Source organism: Temnothorax longispinosus, chromosome 9 (genome assembly GCF_030848805.1).
Source record: "Temnothorax longispinosus isolate EJ_2023e chromosome 9, Tlon_JGU_v1, whole genome shotgun sequence".
Lineage (NCBI taxonomy): Eukaryota > Metazoa > Arthropoda > Insecta > Hymenoptera > Formicidae > Temnothorax > Temnothorax longispinosus.
Genome location: NC_092366.1, coordinates 19,820,586 through 19,838,875, shown reverse-complemented (window position 1 = coordinate 19,838,875; position 18,290 = coordinate 19,820,586). Strand labels below are relative to the sequence as shown.

At 43.1% G+C, this 18,290-nt stretch overlaps 3 protein-coding genes across 3 annotated transcripts; all 3 read left to right on the top strand.

The window, feature by feature from the left end:
- The first annotated feature begins 8,063 nt into the window (after nt 1–8,063).
- Nucleotides 8,064–11,618, top strand: LOC139819613 (uncharacterized). The gene is made up of 2 exons (XM_071789097.1): nt 8,064–10,870; nt 11,120–11,618. Exons 1-2 carry the CDS (start codon nt 8,064–8,066, stop codon nt 11,616–11,618), a joined length of 3,306 nt encoding a protein of 1,101 aa, XP_071645198.1.
- A 483-nt stretch (nt 11,619–12,101) lies between these two features.
- Nucleotides 12,102–15,459, top strand: LOC139818552 (uncharacterized). Its single transcript, XM_071787280.1, has 6 exons — nt 12,102–12,112; nt 12,465–12,590; nt 12,684–12,859; nt 13,387–13,559; nt 14,472–14,662; nt 15,162–15,459. Exons 1-6 carry the CDS (start codon nt 12,102–12,104, stop codon nt 15,457–15,459), a joined length of 975 nt encoding a protein of 324 aa, XP_071643381.1.
- Nucleotides 15,012–17,984, top strand: LOC139819179 (uncharacterized). Its single transcript, XM_071788378.1, has 5 exons — nt 15,012–15,968; nt 16,248–16,437; nt 16,524–16,647; nt 16,763–16,921; nt 17,802–17,984. The coding sequence occupies exons 1-5, from the start codon at nt 15,650–15,652 to the stop codon at nt 17,838–17,840; spliced, it is 831 nt and encodes a 276-aa protein (XP_071644479.1). The 5' UTR covers nt 15,012–15,649; the 3' UTR covers nt 17,841–17,984.
- Nucleotides 17,985–18,290: the final 306 nt, after the last annotated feature.

Genomic DNA, 18,290 nt, shown 5'->3' with positions numbered 1-18,290 from the left:
CGATGCCGTTTTGCATCTGAAATGAGCCCGGCAAGTGATAACGATGTCGCACCGGATAATCTAACATGTCACCAGCTCATTCGCGCCCTTTCAAGATCCTTTGGATAACGCTGCAGGTATCTCCCGATATCGACTCTCGTTTGGCAACTTCGTTTTCACATTCTCCATCATACGATAAACTTTTCTAAGATTCGTAAATTATTTTAATATAAATTAATAAAGATTTACAGAAATAGATTATTGATAATCTTATTTATTATAAATCCAAAGGCTCACAAGATTAAAAATCAATTCAAAAATAATTGTATTCAATACATTAACATTTACACCTCGTTACGGCTCGATGCCTTTTATTTTTTAATTGATTCTTATTTATTAGTTTCGATATCTGATGCATGCGATTAAAATATATACTCAGATGGTACTCGCGTCAATTGGCCCTCATCCCGAAAGTGCTTCTCCACATTTACACCCCTATATATCGGAGTTTCGATACGCTCCCCAGTATCATCCATCGAAGAATCCTGACTGCGCGCCCCAATGGCTCCGACGTGGGTTTTACAACGAACGATTCGAGCATGAGGATTATCGACACTTTTCGTTTAAAGAACCGCTCGTCGATCAAGCTCATCCATGGATCGAAATCAGAGCTATTCTGGTTCGTTGTTCGAAAACACGGAAAGAAGTGTAGGCAAACGCAATTTACATTGAAATTTTCGGAACTGGCATAATTTATAAAACGATTGATTATATAGCAAATATTTTTATTATTACTGGATTTATAATATTGTTAATATTATTACTAATTATTATATTGATAGCAGAGAAACGTCGCGTACACAATCAATACGAAATTGCAAAAGAAAAGTGATTATTAGCATGAAGATCAACAATGTTGGCAAGGTATCGTTGGATATACATAATTAATTTATCGAAATTATTTAAGTTACTATTTCAAGGTAAAGATCATTGTTATCTTTTTTTGGTTTAAAGTTTTGGCCAATTATTGTAAGAAATTATAATATATTTTATTAGACGAACACGCGGGAAGAATTCGTGTTGGTGGATCACGTATTGGATCCGGTAAAGATGCATAAAATCAGACTGCGTAATCCGTACGTCATAAAAATCCGTCAAGAACCTCTGTTGCATCTATATGGACTGAGATTACAAGGCGTAAGTGTATATATTAATTTATATTACATTTAATGTACATGACAGTTTTTTTTAAACTAATACAACATTGGCTAAGAAAATACATAATAATAGAATGGAATTCTCATCGATAATAATATTATTAGTAATTATTTATCTACAAAAATATTTCGCGAATAAATTATCAATTAAGTTTCATCAATGATTTGTTGATTGGGGTCGACAAAATAGTTTTCATTAACGTACTCTGGATTATCTACATTTGATACAGAAAAATGCATATTAAGTAACTGATGATAAATTCGCGCTGTTTGAATTATTCGCGTGTTCGTATAATAGAAAGAAAATATTTCTTCTACATGTCGATCGTTTTGAATAAGGTTGTCAATGCGGAGGCAAGAGAAGAAGTCATTAATAATCATCGAGCCAACTTCACTGGATGTAACGATGGTCTAAACAATCCAACTTGCGGTCAAATGTTAGTTAATGGAGAGCCAATTCCATTTAGTCAAGTAAGAGTAATATAAAAAAACAAATATATTCATAAGACACCACCTATAAACAACATTTATCTGCTTTTTTTAAATAAAAAATAATTTTGTTGAATCAATAAATTACAAAATAAGGATTTATTATTTTACGAAAGTTTGACCTTTTTTCCAATAAAAAAATGACAGATAAATAATAGATTATACACATAAATGATAGATTATATGTCTAGAAAATTTTAAAAAGTGCAGCTAGAGAAAGATATTTTATTAGAACCAAGAAATTAAGCAAGAGGCAAGTTATAAGATAGAAAAATACGAGAATAATTATATTTTCGTAAAATATTAATTTTTTCATGTTAGTGTGTACGTCAAATAAGGCTGCATTACATATTATAATAATACATCCATATAACACATCAATTTAGCATTCAAATTATTATCTATTGGTTCTATGTTATGCATTATTAATTACTATTGCATCTTATTAGTTTTCTTGCCCTCAATAAAGTCATCTATTATTATTATTATTAAATATTCTCTTACAACTGTTCCTAATTACGATCGAATCGAACTGCCCCAAAAGACAAAAGTAATTTCAAAATACCATCGACATGTCATTTACACGACAGTTTATCTAAACTTCCCCGACAATGGCGAGCCATTTAATTAAACTTTAGGCAAGTTATGTCCCTGCAATAAGAGCCGCGCGCAACAAGACGACGGATCGCTTTCAGGGTTTCTGCTGTTCTTGCGAGGACGCGCAGCGTGCCGAAAGTTTCCGCTCGGTCGCCGCCAAGTCAAACTATTACCAGCGGGACGAAAGCGCAAACAGAGCTCGCAACAGGTCCGTGTCGAGTGCGAATTTATTTGACAATTCGGAGGCACGGCGCCAGGTCGAAGCGAGCGGGAAGGAGGAACACAACCGCCAAGTCGGGAGCGGCGACGCGCGAGGACGAGTAACGAGCCGCAATACTTCCGCCGTTAATGGCCCACTTGGCGAGCAAGCGTCTCCTCTTCGGAAACAACAAGAAAAACAGCTTAAAAACAATTCGGCCCGACAGCGCACTCGACCGCCCGAGGGATTTCCCTGGGCGAAGAACGCGAATCGCACGGAAAGCTCGCCGTCCGTGCTGAGGAACGTGTTCTCCGATCCGTCGCCGAGCAAGGGGAAGATCGAAGCCTATATTGATGCTGTCTACGAGCAAGCCATGAAGGAAAGAGCCATGGAACACGAAAGCGACAAGAGAAGTAAGGATTTATTGGACGAAAACGATTTATCAACTGGAAGTTTCGGTGATTCGAAGGGCACATCTCGAGAATCGGGTCGACAGATTCTCGATCGGCGGATTAGTGACGGACGATCTTCGATCTACGGACCAGTTACGGACAATGTTCAAAATAGAAATACAAAATTCACGAATGTAGGCGATTATGATTCTGGAAAGTTTAAATCTCGGAAATTCAGTTCGCAATCCCTCGATCATCGGAGCGACGGTCGATCTTTGATTCAAGGATCAATCGCGGGTGATCCTCGGGATCCAACTGCGAGACTAACGAAGTTAGAAGATGAACGGGGTTTTACGAGAATGGGCGGTAAAGATGATAATCGGGAGTCTCTCGAGCTAGAGAAGTGCGATAGGTCGGTGAATTTTTCAGAAAGTGGAAATCGCGAGGAAACGGTGTGGGATCGATTTCGTGGCGTAGCTCAGCCAGAAAATACCTTCGATTACCCACCGACGTCCCCGGCAATACACTCGTCGCGAATTCCGGGAGAGAGTCAATTTTCGAGACGGACGGAGAAGAATGCGTTCCTCAACGGCGATAACACGTTGCCTGATAACAGAAGCTTTCCAACGACCATTGAATTTTTTATTCGATCTGGGATTTCGTTCAGGAACGATTCTGACGAGGATATTAATTATGATATCGCGTTACCGACGATAAGCTCGAACAGTTTCGAGGGGAACGTGTTCGCGCTATTGTCGAAAATTATGACGTCAGAAACGCGCTCGTCGACGAAAGGTGGAGAGAGACAATATGGATTTAGGGCATCGCAGAACACCTCGGATAACGTTAACGCGTTGAGAAACGCTTCGGTCGTGAGGAAGAACTTAAGTGCAGCCGCGATTCGAAGAGGTAATACGAGCGGCGAGGAGAGAAAAACGGAAAATGCTAATGTATCGACGCAAATCTCGACCGCTCCTGCTTTTACAAGATTACGAAAGCTCTCCTCTACCGTTGGAATCTCGCGATTGGAAGAATTATCCGCGCCCACCGCCGCCGCCCCCGCCGTCGTCGTCGTCGCTCGTTCCGCGGATAAATCATTGACGAAAATCCTGGAATCAAAAACTCACGGTTCGTTACCGACGAACGAGATACGGGGATCTCCCGACGACTTCGGGGATTTATACAAGGACCGAGAATCGCGCGGAATGTATAACTCGTCCGAGCGAGCGCCGAAAGACGTGAACTTGAAAAACAGTTACAAATTCTGGAAGCCCCGCCGGAAGTTGCGGAAGTCGAAGGGCGCCGCGAAGTTTCGCGGGGACAAGGGCGTCGCAGGGGGGAAGTTGAAACGCTTCGGGAAGTCGAGCCGCGGATTGACGCGAAAGCGCGCGTTGTCAGATTTTAAGCGCGACAGTTTTCGGAGCGAGTTTCCGAAGCGCGAGAGACGTTTTCGAAGACATCTCCAAACCGGAAAGGAAGTTTTCAACATCGCGGACGCTCGGAGCAACGGTTTGACAGACGAAAGCTCGCGTCGCAAAAAAATGCAAGCTTTTGTAGATTACTATGCGCGACCTGAGATAGCTCACTCTAAGCGGAAGATATCGAATAATGGTGGAAATGAAAGTCCGAAGGAACAAGTGATTTTGGAATCCGGCCATTCTTATGGGAAAGTCCGGTCCGAACAGAACGATAATCCGTTCTACTCCAACAATAAAGATGGCAAAAAGAGCAGCGTCGATAAGCGGATCGAGGACAAGTTCGTGCGAATAAGCAACGTCCTGAAGGAAGACTCTACCGAGACGGGAATTATTCAAGAAACTCCGGAGAATTTCGAAGTAGTTACAAAGAGCGAAGTCGCAAAAGCCGATATCCCTGAAATTCAGGATGAGCTAGGAGACAATTTGTTTTCCGGAGAAAACGGCAAATCGGACGAGTTGCTTGCGATTCATGAAATAACGCACGAGCAGCCTACAGAATCAAATAATACACGATTGAAAGAAAACTCTTTCGCGACTACGGGATCTACAGTGACAAGCAATGAAGTTACCACGATTACGTCACCAATTACGCGAAAAGATTCCATCAGTCATAAAGAATCCGTTTCCTTCAAACCCTCGATCGAACCTTTTTCATCATCATCGATTACGAGACAGCTCGATTACAATATCGCAAAGAAAATTGATTTTAATAAATCAAAAAATCCGATTAATGCAACCGAATTCGCAATGGGGCAGACGAAAATCTTCGCGCAAAATATCAATGACTATTTCGAGATCACCGATGATCCACTTAGAACCTTATCTAGCAATTGGCCGAGTAGTTCCAAGAAAGTGACTAAAACACTGAACAATCGAGGCGAGGGCGAGCGAGATGAAACGGAAAATGCGAGATTCCTCGAACTTAATGACAACTCTTCGCGGATTACTGCTGGCAATTTCGTGGAACCTAAAGGCCCGCTGATCGACCCGGGGCTCTCATCACGCAAAAGCGCTGCGATTACCGAACCTAAGGAAATTTCGTTGAGCGACGAGGAAGGAATAGGCTCTCGTTGTACCGAAGATTCGCTTTTAGAAAATTCGGAGGGTTTTCTAGAGCGCTCCCGGGAAAAGGAAGAAATTGCCGAGCTGGTGGATCGAATCGTGAGACAATACGCGGCATACACGCCCATCATGCCGGGCATGCCGACTTTCGACGAGATCACGGAAGCGGAAACCTTGCCGCTTGAAGAAGAGACGACCGTCACTCGGTTCACGACGACTTTGGCGACCACTACCAGGATTACGGACGTGGCTTTCCGACCTTCCGTACGTCCGTTGGAAACGACACCGCTCCCGGGAGAGATGCACGATGAGATCTCTCTAGACGAGACCACCTTCGCGGACGAGACGGAAGCAACGACGACCACTCACGAAAAGACCGTCTCTAAACCGAGATTTCGACCGGGAAGACCAGACGCGAACACCTCACCAAAAGCAAATGTACGAAAAGAATCGAATAAAACTAGAAAAATCGGAAAACAACGACAGAAAATTACCAATCGTGTTGCAAACGCGAAAATGACGGACGCGGAAGAGGAAATCGGAGATCACCCTTGGTATCAAACTACAGAGGTGCAGCAGGTAATCGCAGCGAATCGATCTAAACCAGTCCAGAAGACTAAGGGAAAAAGGAAGAAGCACCGTTACAAATCGAAGACAGATTATTTTCAGAACACTTCCTCAGCGTGGACTTCATCAACGACGGTCTCTTCCGGCGTCGCGCAGACAAGAGGCAAGAGATCGGACTGTATCCGCGCGGCGGGCAATCGCGATTCCTCGGTCTTCTACGACTACGAGAGCGAAGTTGAAGAGGCACGGCGAAGTGGAAGAACGGGTTTGAATAAAAACGAAGAGTCTCCGAGTATAACCGAGTCGACTGAATTACGTTCTACAATTGAAAAAAGATTAGCCGACGAATTGGATTATCCTGCGAGCCGAGGATCCGCTCGACACAGTTGCGAAAGTCGAGATCAGGCACAAAAGCTGAATGCTCTTCAAGATATTGCAGCGCGTAACGTCGGGCTTCGTACCGTTAAAGATAATCTCGATTCGGACGTGCAAAAGAAAGGACAAGATATGCAAGGTAATCTGAAGAACTTCATCCTCTCGAAGCTGCGTCACATGAAGGATGACGCAGTTCGTAAATTCGACGAGGATATTTCTTCGCGGAATCGCGAAGCTACGTCGGTGTCGCCCGCTACTCTGCCTTCGGGCCCGGCAAAAATTCCGTCGTCACGGACGGACCTTGCCGGATCGGTGCGCGAAAGACTGGAAATAGATCGGAGATCGGAGAAACACGCGTTCGGCGAGCATGTGGTGGCCGAGATCGACCGAATCGCGGTGGTGCGAAAAATCGCGGTGAACGTGTCGGAGAACGCAAGAACCGCGAGCGCGAAACCGCGGAAGGAATCGTCCGCGGGTGGGATATCGCCGACTCGCGCAAGAAGTCGCGGGGACCGAGACAAGAGTCGTGAAACGGATACTGTCATTCGCGGCGTGAAATTGATGATACCGGACGATAAGGGCGAGACGCGCGAGCTCGACGTCGCGGCTAAAAGTGCCGATAAAAAGATCTTGCCGCTTTTCGTTGCGCGACAGCAGGGACGCGAGGACCCGAGGAAGATTAATGAAAATCCCGCGGATTGTCGCGTTTTCGCCGGAAAGCAATACCTCCGACGTCCTCGAGGCAAGGTGTACGACACCGTCCGCAAAATAATCAATAAGATCAAGGGGAAGTTGTCATCGGTATCGGGCAAGGCGGGTACCGAGAAGGGAAGCGAGAAACGCGCCGATCGATCGCCACCGGATTGGCATCGGCCGGGCAGACGACTGTTGTCGAGTGGACCCGGCTACGCCGGGAGTATCGACGATGAATATTACGCGAACGATGAAAGCGAGACGGACCGGGAGAATGACTCGAGCGATAATGAAGCTATTGCCAAGAGGGATGATCTATCGTACCTCGAGAATCGGTCTGGCCGGCGCAAGGATCGAGATTCACGGAAATTGGTGCCCGAGACGGATCGATTGGCAGACGGGAACGTCGATGTTGCACGAGCTACGATGCCGGGGGAAAGAACAGTTGCTGCCCGCGATGCAGCGATGCACTCCGACGATATGCAGGCGAACAGTGAAGAGGCAATCTCAAGGTTATTAATACCAGATATTAATTTTGATACAGACGGGATTCTCATTAACGCAAAAATTCCTACTTCTACGTAGTATTCTGTAAAAGAGTAATTAATATCTTTTTTATTTTTATAGAAACGCGATATTTTTTCCATAATTCTTTATAAATACTCAAAAGCTGATTAATGCTGATAATGTTATTGATTTATTAATGTTCATTATAGCAATATTAAAATTATCTGGCGAAAATACGGAAAAGCAATGTAGAGAAAATTGAGATAAAACTCGCTTCATTAAAAAGATACGCGGTAATTATTTTAAATAATATGATAAAATTCGATACAAAAATAGCATCCATTTAAACTATTTATACACTTATATATATAATCAGGCCATTATTACCATTAATTACGGTGGCAATTACAGGAATATCGAGAAGAAAGTTAAAAATAAAAATACAGACTTTCAAGATATCGAAGTTCCTTCCGAATCGACTGATTTTTCGAGTTTCAATGACGATAAGATGTTAGAAGTTCCTCTCGAAGCAGAAGAAAAATCTATTGTCCAAAGCACCGTTAATAATATCGTCGATAATAATGTCTCTGTACAGGAAAACAGTTTGGATAATTCTGAAAATATTTTAAAAAATTCACGAACCGACGAAGTTAACGAGGAACCACTTTCCTTTCGCGAGAAAAACAACGAAAATAATTTAATTGATGAGATAACAGATGAATCTCTTTACGAAACCCATCCGACATTTAATACGAGAGAAACTGTAAAATCTTTTGCTTTGAATAATCAAAGTCTCTCGAGTACTGGAAGAATACCATCGAATATAGATTTATCACAAAGCTCGGCCACGCCAAAAACTGATAAGAGCATCAAAATTTCGCTAATTGGGAGAATTCAGGTAAACGGTGGTTTCAATCAGACGCCAATGCTGATAAGCTTTGATGCCATTCCCGACGAGTCTTCAGCAACACAGTCTTCGGTTTCCACAGGATTGTCGAACACTATCAAGGCGATTGAAACTACCGCCATTAATCTCTCTCTGAATGATTCAAATGCGGGATCTGCGTTTGATCTCTTGTCCATGAGCGAGCGTGCAAACGACGAAGCGAGCGATTCACTGAACACGATATCGGGCGAGAGTCGACGGGAAGCCGAAAAGACGAACGCGAACGAAGTCAGGATAAAGTCTCGCGAGAAGCTTTTCGATCTGACGCGAAGAAGGGGGAAGGGACGAAAGACGACGAAAAAAAATCCCTCCCGAATCGAGAAGCGATTGGACAAATATAACACAAACTCAAGATCGGCCAAGCAGGTTTTTCTAACGGATTACTCGGTCGAACCGAACAGCAAAGTGAGCAGAACGAACGTCGAGGGGATGATTTCCGAGCGAACCGGCGGAACGATTGGCAAACTGGATTCTCGTTCATCCGCGAATCCGGTGCACTTTCCAGATATTTTGGGATCCGTCCTGGTCAACAACGATAGTCTAAAAGATCGGGACGCGATTAAAGAACCCCGACGTCGAATCGACGTTCCTACGATCGAAACGAACCGATCCAATTCGATCGAGATCGACCCGTCAAATACAACTCTTCATAGTGTACCGTTGGTGCATATCGGTATCGAGAAACCAAGTGTCGATCTTACGAACGGTGGAAGGACGACGTGTTGCCCTCGCGAGGACCAGTGGAACGCTACTTCCGGCGGTTGTTACAGAATGCCCGCGACCGTTCGAAAACTCGAAGTTACAGAGACGACTTCGCGCGAGTTGCAAACTTCGGGCAATTATCGGAATGGCGATCCTGAAACTTTTCCGCCCAGATTCTACGAAACGACTGCAAACGACCGGAATGCGGTAACCATGAGACCCTCACCGTCAACGCGATTGCCGAACGGCGTTCTTGAAACCGCAGCTAAATGCAACGATGGCTCGATTAACGCAGTTCGCGTGAGAAACTTGATGGCCATCGTGAGATTCATGATGAAGCTGTTGAGAATCGTCGCGGAGGACGAAGAGCCTCCTTGTCCCAGGGCTCAGATCGCCGAGACGGTGATTCGCGTGAAGAACGTAGTTATTAATGCGTCGAGTCACGTGGACCGGCAGAAAAGTACCACCGATAGGACGATAATAAAATCAGGAAGAACAAGGCAGGATCTTACGACCGCTGAATGGCGAACGGCAATCGTGGGAAGGATGCGCGAGGAATCGTCGCCTTTGGGCGACGGTACTTTTGAGTCCTTTACCGAAGCACCGTCTCACCCGGCAGTGTCCACCTCTTCCGATGAAGTGTCCAAGAACGAAGGGCTATCCACGCTCTTTGAAACTTCAACGGGAAAGGAAGTATACACCTCCGCTTTATCGAGCACGACTTCTTTCGCGACGCTCAAGTCCTTTCTATTTTACGAGCCCGCACGAAAGTCGCCTCGCAAAGACGCCTCTCGGAAAAATACCAGAGTCGACCTAACGGGTGTAAAACAAAATTCGAACGTTTCCTTTAAAGATTCAAAGGTCGAGTCGGGAGGGGAGAAATCTCGATTGGACGGCAGCCAAACGAATCGTTCGCCTTCGTGGTCGCGGGACCGAGATCGAAATTCCGCCGATCGACTTCACTTCGGTAAACAAGGAATTGCCTCCGCGACAAATCCGCAGGATAAAATCGGATCTTTTCGAGAGAGATATTTGGCAGGGGGTAAAAACGTCGGGTTTCGGCAACCGGAACCGACGGGTGTCGCTAACGATACTGTCAGACCGATACTTCCGTGCGATATCGATGTCTCGCGAAATGCTTTATTAGAAAGAAACGGTGCCGCGAGAGAAAACAGGCCCCGACGTTCCAAGTCGAAGAAGGCCAGCAAGCAGGCGGGGGTATCAGATCGGCGTGCCGAAACGAGAACGAAATTGCTTAACCGTTCCACGAGAGGAGGTCCTCCGGGAGATTGGATCGGGGAACGTCGGGCGGCCGCGCGGCGACTGCCGATCGATAAGAAATTGCGGGAATCGCGCGAAGTACCGGACGGAACTGCAACGCTCGGAAAAGTCGTATTTCGGCGCGTCCGCGGCAAGATTAACCGCCCTCCTGACCCAAATCTCGTTAGCGGTAGAAGTGATTCGTTTAAGATCGAAGGGAACGTCGCCGGAAATGGCCCTCTGGCAAAACTTTCGACCGATGATGCTTTATCCACCGACAGGGAATTGAGTTCGTTAGAAAGAGAAGATACCTCGGGAAATGCAATTCGATATTCAACTTCTTCATTAATGAACGATAACGTTGGCACTTCTAGAATTGGCAGAGAAATCGTGGATGAACACATAAGGTCTGTTACATAGAAACAATGAAGTTAATTCTAAAAAAAAATTCATACGTAAAATATTTACCTTAATTTAATTAGACTTATATTGTTTACTTTACGTTTATTTTTTACCGCTTTCTTGATAATTCTTAAACAAATTATTTTAAAGGAGACATTTAGAAAGAAAAATTTCTACACTATCCAAGAATGCTCTATGTAATTAGTCTTATTATCTCTACATGACAGAACCCATAATTTTACATTGTCTCATAGAATTCCGTACAAGAAACGAGATGTCAGCGAGCGCCGCGATTTCCGCGAAGGTAATCGCGTACTTAAGGAACGACAGAAAGCCTCGAGCTCGATGAAGAGGAAGACAAAGCAGCGGAGGAAAAAGAAAAGGAAAAAGGGCGGTCGGCGGACGAGAGATATTTCAGAGACTGAAAACCACCGGCGTTTCAAGAGACACTTATTAATGACGTCTCTCGAGCCGGAGGATGACGCCGATGACGCCGCGGCAGGATTTTCGAGACGCCACGTCGCCGTGGGGAAAAGGAACGCTGAGAAATTTCGGAAGTACGCGGGAGGCAACGCGAGACAGCGGCGGCGCAAACGCGACGGAAGTCGGACGGTCGATGGATCGGAAGCTGATCCCGGCGCGGCGCAAATCCGCGGTGGTCAAGACTGCAGGGATCACCGACACCCGCCGAATATCGATGCGGCCAAATATCTCGAGTCCGCACATTGTTTGCGCTTTAGTGATTTATGGTAGGTCGCCCATGGGGATTTAAGGGGATCGCGGGTCGAACCCGTGATTCATGTGGAATATATAAACGTTTGTTTCATTGAGAAAAGGGATGCAGCCGAAATGCGAGCTTTTTCTCGACGCTTATTCCAAACGCGATAAAGTTAGCGAACCTCGCGGTTATAACGGAAAATATACAAAAAAAAAAGATGCGACAATATTCGAAAGTCCGAGAACGAGAGATTTAAATTATGACAATAAATTGAGAAGAAGAGACAGAGAGAGAAAACAAGAATACATGATTTTCCATGCATAAAACGTGAATGTAAAGTATAAAATATATGCATAACGGTGTTATTTTTGTAAATTTGCACCAAGTGAAAATAATGCCATTATTTTACAAATACAGAAAAATTTTTTCCTCATTTGTTTACGGAGAACGTGTGTTGTTTTACCTGTCGATACAGTTTACTAAAAATATTGTGAATCAATCGTGCATATAATAGCGGCATGGGCCGATGGTTTATTAAAACATTAAAATGACAGCCAATGGCTCTCGATTACTTATTTTCAGTTTTACGCGCACAATGCTATGCACGGCAACAATTGCAGACTATAGACGCAACAAAAGCAAAGATGAGTGCTTTGTTTCGCGCTTCCGATGGTCTCTGCGGTTGACGTGCCGCAAATTAATTAACAGATAATCGATACGAAAGATACCTTATAACGTTACATTTCAAATTCAAAAGTCCCCATACATATTAAATCGGCTTTCGCAACTTTCTATTTGTCGATTACGAATTTATCATTATTATCTCCTTCAAAATTAATTATCAAAGTTCGATGGAAATAAACCCCGGGAAAATTCTTCAGGTATTCCGTGTACCAGTTGGAGGATCCTATCGTCGAGCACACGGTGTATCTTCAGGTTTACGAAAAACGCGCTTTAGCAAATGGATCGACTTACTGGGAGGATCTCACTGGAGATTCCGTAGTCAGGTGAGAGAGGAGACGGGGAGTTTAAATGCGCACTCGAGTATGTTCGAAGCGGTCCGATAAACTTCACGCTAGACAGGTCGTTTATGCCATCAGATTGGGCACGTTCAACAGGCACCATAGAGGCAGTCAAGATACGATCGCTTTCGCGTACAAGGAAGTGAAAATGCCGGGACGGGAGGAGGGCGAGATTCCTAATTTGGATGTCGTTCGTAATCGTCTTTTGATACCATCGTCGGTGACATCAAAAGGCTCTGAATATCCTGCCGAAGGTATCGAGCCCGGAATATTTCAGGGCTTTCCTTTTAAAATTTCGCACGCGAGATATTATATTTTCTAGTGGAAATTATCGTATAAAAGAGAGTGGATAATTACATGTCTAGAACAATGATTTCACGATTTTTATTCGTAATCAGAAAGGCCATGTATATTTTATTTAAAATGTACCAAAATTGTGTGTAATTACAATTTCATGTGAATTTCAATCTTTTCTTATCAAGAATTTAATCGAGATTTTTAAACAGCCAAGGAATATTGAAAAATACAGATCAAACGTGTACCAAAATTTCAATTTTCAACTATTACGTCGTTTAATAAAATTTGCTATTATATAATTGTAATATAACGTAGTGTAAGAATTTTAAAAGGCTAATATTTGAAAAATAATACGTAGCTGTTCCTGACTTAATCTCGTCGATAATGTCAGCAAGATGACTTTGCGAAGATCAAGTCAAAAGTTCGGGTATAATTAATCTAATATGACATTTTGTTAAATAATACTTTGTCGTGTTCAATGTAGACAAATCGGGTGAGTATCTCGTGGTGCCAGCGAGCAGCGTCGACGAGAGTGGGAACGAGTGCGACAAAGCGGGCGTGGGATTCGCGGCGTTCGCGAGGCAACCGGACCGGTGCGAACGTGTCAGGGGAACCTGTTTGAAAAATCAGCCCCTGGCCTACCGTAGGCGCGACGCGGTACGTATATGACAGGTGCAATAAATGAAACACTGGAAATGGCCTGTCCTCGAGCTATCCGCGGCCGCGTCGCTTCGAGAGCTTCGTGCGAAGCGAGCGCGAGACGCTTTTAAGTGCGGTCCGCTCGTCGTGCAACATGATTTATCGCGCACGAATTTAATGCTTATACCCGCATAAAACGTTCGCGAGGGGAGATTTGTCCCGGCGACGGAAACGGACAGTCGCATACAAATCGGTCGCTGGTATAGAGGGACACTGGCGCGCGGATTTTTGTACGCTTGGCTCTGTGATACGCGAGACGAGGAATTCGAGCCGTCTCGTTTCGGGCGAAATACCGAATCTGTCTCGCGTTCATAAATGTCCGTTGTTATATACATTTCGAATCATTTGTATCGCGGATTCGCGTTTTTTCTCCCGGATTTCCATTGCGAAACGACTCGCATTGTACGCTGCAAGACATTTGCAACGTGCAAATTTGGGATTCGTCCAAGACTTTTTTACAGCTTTTACGTTTTAATCGGTCTCAAACGGTTTCCGCTTCAAAGAGCTTACGAATTTCGACAGTTCGCTACATTGGATCTTTTGCAAGTGCGAAAAATTGCAATTTTAGCAAGAGTCTGAACGAGACCGTATTAATATCGAAATATTAAAAATCACAAACAAAAAGTCACAAATGGAAATTCTTTCATCGGGAAAGGGCAAGATCTATCGATCAGGTTTCGCTTGTCGAACCTTTAGAACCGCGTGAACTATGAAATACGTCATCGCGAGGTTTATCGGCGAAAGCAGACGACGGTCGCGCGTCACGAACATGTGCCGGAAACCACCTCGCGTACCCGCCGACATTTCCGCCAGCCGAGCCGGTTGTCGAAGGTCGGGCGCGCTGTTCGATCTAGTGTCACATGTCGACAGGAAGCTAGCGCGGCCGGGCGACCTGGTTGTTACTTCTTGAGCAATTTCGCATCCGTGCCGAGCGAGCCCATCAAGTACAGCGCGAACGGAAGCGGAAGTCACGAGTTCCTCGCACTGGAGTACCATTCGCCGCACGTGTCTGCGATCGACATCGAAGTCGAAGCGGGTTACAATGCCGCGCTTGCGGGAGGGTGAGTCTCGAGAGGAGCGATATCTAATCTACGCCCTAGATGACTAACTAGAGATTACAAGTCCACTTACACTTTGCGCGCTAATTCCCTCGTAATCCGATTTTATGATTACTCCGAATGACTCAGTGTTGGCTGCTGGATACCCTCTTCTTTGAAATAAGTTTATAGCTAAAGTTTCGGGAGTAATGAATATAGAAAAGCGTCAATAAACTATACGTGCCGAGAGATGATCTACATTATGTTAAAATTAAGCGTTTAGAATTTTACGACATCGTAATGATATTTTATAAATAGAAATAAGTTACTTAATAATATTTTATGAATATAAGTAAATTTCTTAATAATAAAATCTGAAGGTGTTTCAATGTAATTTTCCAAGTTCTTCAGATGTATCGTAGACATTTTACAGATTGAAGCAAATTGATATGTGAGCAAAATCAAAGATATTCCAATACAATCTTCGACTAAATCACGATTGTTTAAAATTTTTGAATCTTAGATTCCTAGGTCGCATCAGCGAAGTGCACGTGGATAGCACGGCACTCGATCACACTGTAGTGACAGTTGTGATAACTAATACGGGACTGACTTCGATGTCCTATCGATCGAGGATCGCGAAATGTCCCGACAATCTTCCAGAGTCTTGGGTGAACGCTACGTTTCTTAGAAAAATAATTCAACCTCGACGGGATCAAACAGTGAGCTTGGATCTCTACGGAGAACTGCCTATAAACGAATTTCACTGTTCTGGTAAATTTAACAACCCAATGAGAATAATAAACTATAATCACTTCTAAAGGTTCGCATTATTAAATAATATTTAAGCAACGTTAAAGTTAGGACTCTCTCAAATTTACATTCGATTCTATATTCTTTTAACCTGAAATGATTTTTTTTCATGAATGTGACAAAAAGAAGAAGAAAGTTTAGTTTCTCATAAAGTTATCGAACTGCACAATTTTTATTGTCGCAGTGCGCGAAATATACATGCGAGAAATTATGCGTAAGAAATCATTCAAGCAAACATTGGGCGGTTACGCGTTTCCAGTACAATTGCTGAATCGTCTCGGGGAATTAGTGGCCACCAGGAGGATAAAGATACGGAAAATGGATCGTTGCTCCTGCATGTTGCATTGCTTATGTGTATGCATGGGTGACGCGCGTGGTTGCAAACCGATGTCGCCGGAGCTTTATCACGCCGCTGGATTTCGCGGTCCAGTTCCTACAGCCTCCAGCGAAGTTTTCGCGAAAATTGTAGACGTCTTATTCTTCGTCATCTCGTCAATCCTGCTCTTACTTTTCATGGGTCAGTAATCCTACATTTGTTTGTTTAATAATTTCTAAACTTACTGATCCCCAAAGATGGACTTCCATTTATGATTTGTAATTATTTCTAACTAATAAAGCGTCTTTAACGCGCATAGTACTTTTTATTTTTCCCAATCAACTTTCTCTAACTGATATTTTTAACGTATAATGTTTACATCTTTATAATTTACTTAATTATTTTACTCCAGCATTATACGGTCTAATATATTTTTAATATTTATAACGATATGTGAAGTTTGAAGTATATTTCTCTCAGGTTTCCTGAAATGGTTGATCGGCTTGTACATACCGGTGGTAGGCCGTTGGGGTTTGGACTCTCTATTGGAAACTGGTGGAATGTCGGAGTACTTCGAACGAGAATTAAAATATAAATGCGTGGTGACGGATGAGCATGGTGCACCGGTGCACCCAGATACGCGCAAGAGAACGGTCAGGATATGTAGCAGGTACAGCGAGATAGCTGTAGTTACGGTACAGTAAGAGAAGTATATAGATAAGTGCGTGAAACGTGACGCGATTATGTTCTGCGCAGGAAAGCGGAATTCTTCTTAAACACGATGTTCTTCTTGATTTTCCCATTCGCCATTTGCTGCCTTCGTCTTAAGAAGTCCTTTCGTCGACCCGCCCGGAGACGTTGTCGCTCGGATGAATCTAAAGTAAGAACCGTCCTTTCCCGTCTTTACGTCGCATGTGAAATTGGAGCAGAATTTCGCGACGTAACGATCCTTCATCCTCTTCCTTGTGACATGTACCGCGTCTTTTTTCGTCTAGATCAGTTTGACGAGCGACAGAAGCGAACGCCCGAGAACGATCTGCGTGAGCACTTATGGCGACAGTCGAGATTCGCGGATGGAAGCCGAGGACACCAAGTACGTGATGGACGAATTGAAGAAGTCCGAGGAATCGTTACGCAGTCGTAATAAATGTAAAGTAAGAAATAAAAGAGATGAATAATAGTGGTAAGGAGATGAAGAATAGATTATACGCGCAATAAATCTTCAACCGCTTTTTTGCTCTCTTTAACGATATCTCATTAGAGACAGAGACGAAGCGAGAGAGAAAGTGAGGGAAAGAACCATTTCAGTGCTAAAAACCACACATATTAAATATTTTGTTTTATTAAATTATTATTAAAAGAGCAAAAATAGTTTTAGTTAAGATTTATAATATTTAACGCGGTTTAACGCGGTACATATTAATGTTGTAATCAATATTTTCAAACTTTCTCTACGTTTTTCTTGAAAAAAAAAAAGAAATAAATTTTTTAGTGTGCTAATTTATGAGTTTTACGTGAAAATAATCACGCGTTAGTTTCGATTATCTATAAAATTAAGACCGCCCTGGGGATCATATTTGGAAATCTAATTTATCGTTACGCTCCAAAAGTAGAATATATGTGTATACGTAGAGAGATTAGAGAGATTAGAGTGCAGAGAGATTAGAGCACCGGATACGTGTAAAATATAGGAAGAACGTAAACGCGAAAGCTCGTACCACGGAATGGGATGGTACGTGATCCCAAAATGGCAAATAGGGGCTACGACGACGATTGGCCCGATAAAAGCGATATTTCATTTGTGCATACGCGTAATCCGCCATTCGTCATAAATGCGACGATAAAGTAGATGTTATTTGTCATAAACCGTCGTTGGAATTTCCAGAACGAATAATCCGTCGCGTGCTTATTTTTAGCATTCTCTTTTTTTATACTCAACCGTGGTTAGGTATTTTTGGATTTATTATCGTTCGCGAGCATTAAGATGGACAAAGACGGAAAGAAAGTTATACCGCTGCAATTTTATTCTTTCAGAGAAACAGTTCCACAAAAGAATACTGTTCGCGCCATTAACGCTCGGGAACTCGAAATAAGTTTGACGTAATTACCACAGAAATCTAAAAAATCTTCGTGAAAGCTGATGTTCAAGATATCTTTATAGCTAATGTATTAATACTAAAATAATGTTGTAATGTAATGTAATGAAATATTATAATCAATAAATGTAACAACCAATTGTCATTTATCCTATAATATTAAAAATGGTATGCGTTTCATCAACATTAAGTTTGGAAAAAGAAGTAGAACTTGATATTTTTTCCTATGTGTAATTACCCTGTACACACTGGTAAGTTATTATAATTATTATTACGTATATTATGTATATGATGGTGCATTATCAGCTTTTAAGTTCTCGAATATAGGTATATCAACCATAATGAAAATAATTTATATATGCAATTCAGAGCAGAGTTGAAAGAGCGAAGAAGAGAGAAAAACCACGAGAGGAGGGGGGTCCACGAG

Excerpts from the sequence above, each read along its gene's own strand:
- LOC139819613 (XM_071789097.1), top strand. The coding sequence starts at position 8,064 with ATGTTAGAAGTTCCTCTCGAAGCAGAAGAAAAATCTATTGTCCAAAGC. Across the intron at positions 10,871-11,119 it reads ATCGTGGATGAACACATAAG|AATTCCGTACAAGAAACGAG; the intron begins GTCTGTTACATA and ends ATTGTCTCATAG.
- LOC139818552 (XM_071787280.1), top strand. Across the intron at positions 12,860-13,386 it reads CTCTGAATATCCTGCCGAAG|ACAAATCGGGTGAGTATCTC; the intron begins GTATCGAGCCCG and ends TGTTCAATGTAG. Across the intron at positions 14,663-15,161 it reads AATGCCGCGCTTGCGGGAGG|ATTCCTAGGTCGCATCAGCG; the intron begins GTGAGTCTCGAG and ends TTTGAATCTTAG.
- LOC139819179 (XM_071788378.1), top strand. The coding sequence starts at position 15,650 with ATGCGAGAAATTATGCGTAAGAAATCATTCAAGCAAACATTGGGCGGT. Across the intron at positions 16,438-16,523 it reads ACGGTCAGGATATGTAGCAG|GAAAGCGGAATTCTTCTTAA; the intron begins GTACAGCGAGAT and ends TGTTCTGCGCAG. Across the intron at positions 16,648-16,762 it reads GTCGCTCGGATGAATCTAAA|ATCAGTTTGACGAGCGACAG; the intron begins GTAAGAACCGTC and ends TTTTTCGTCTAG.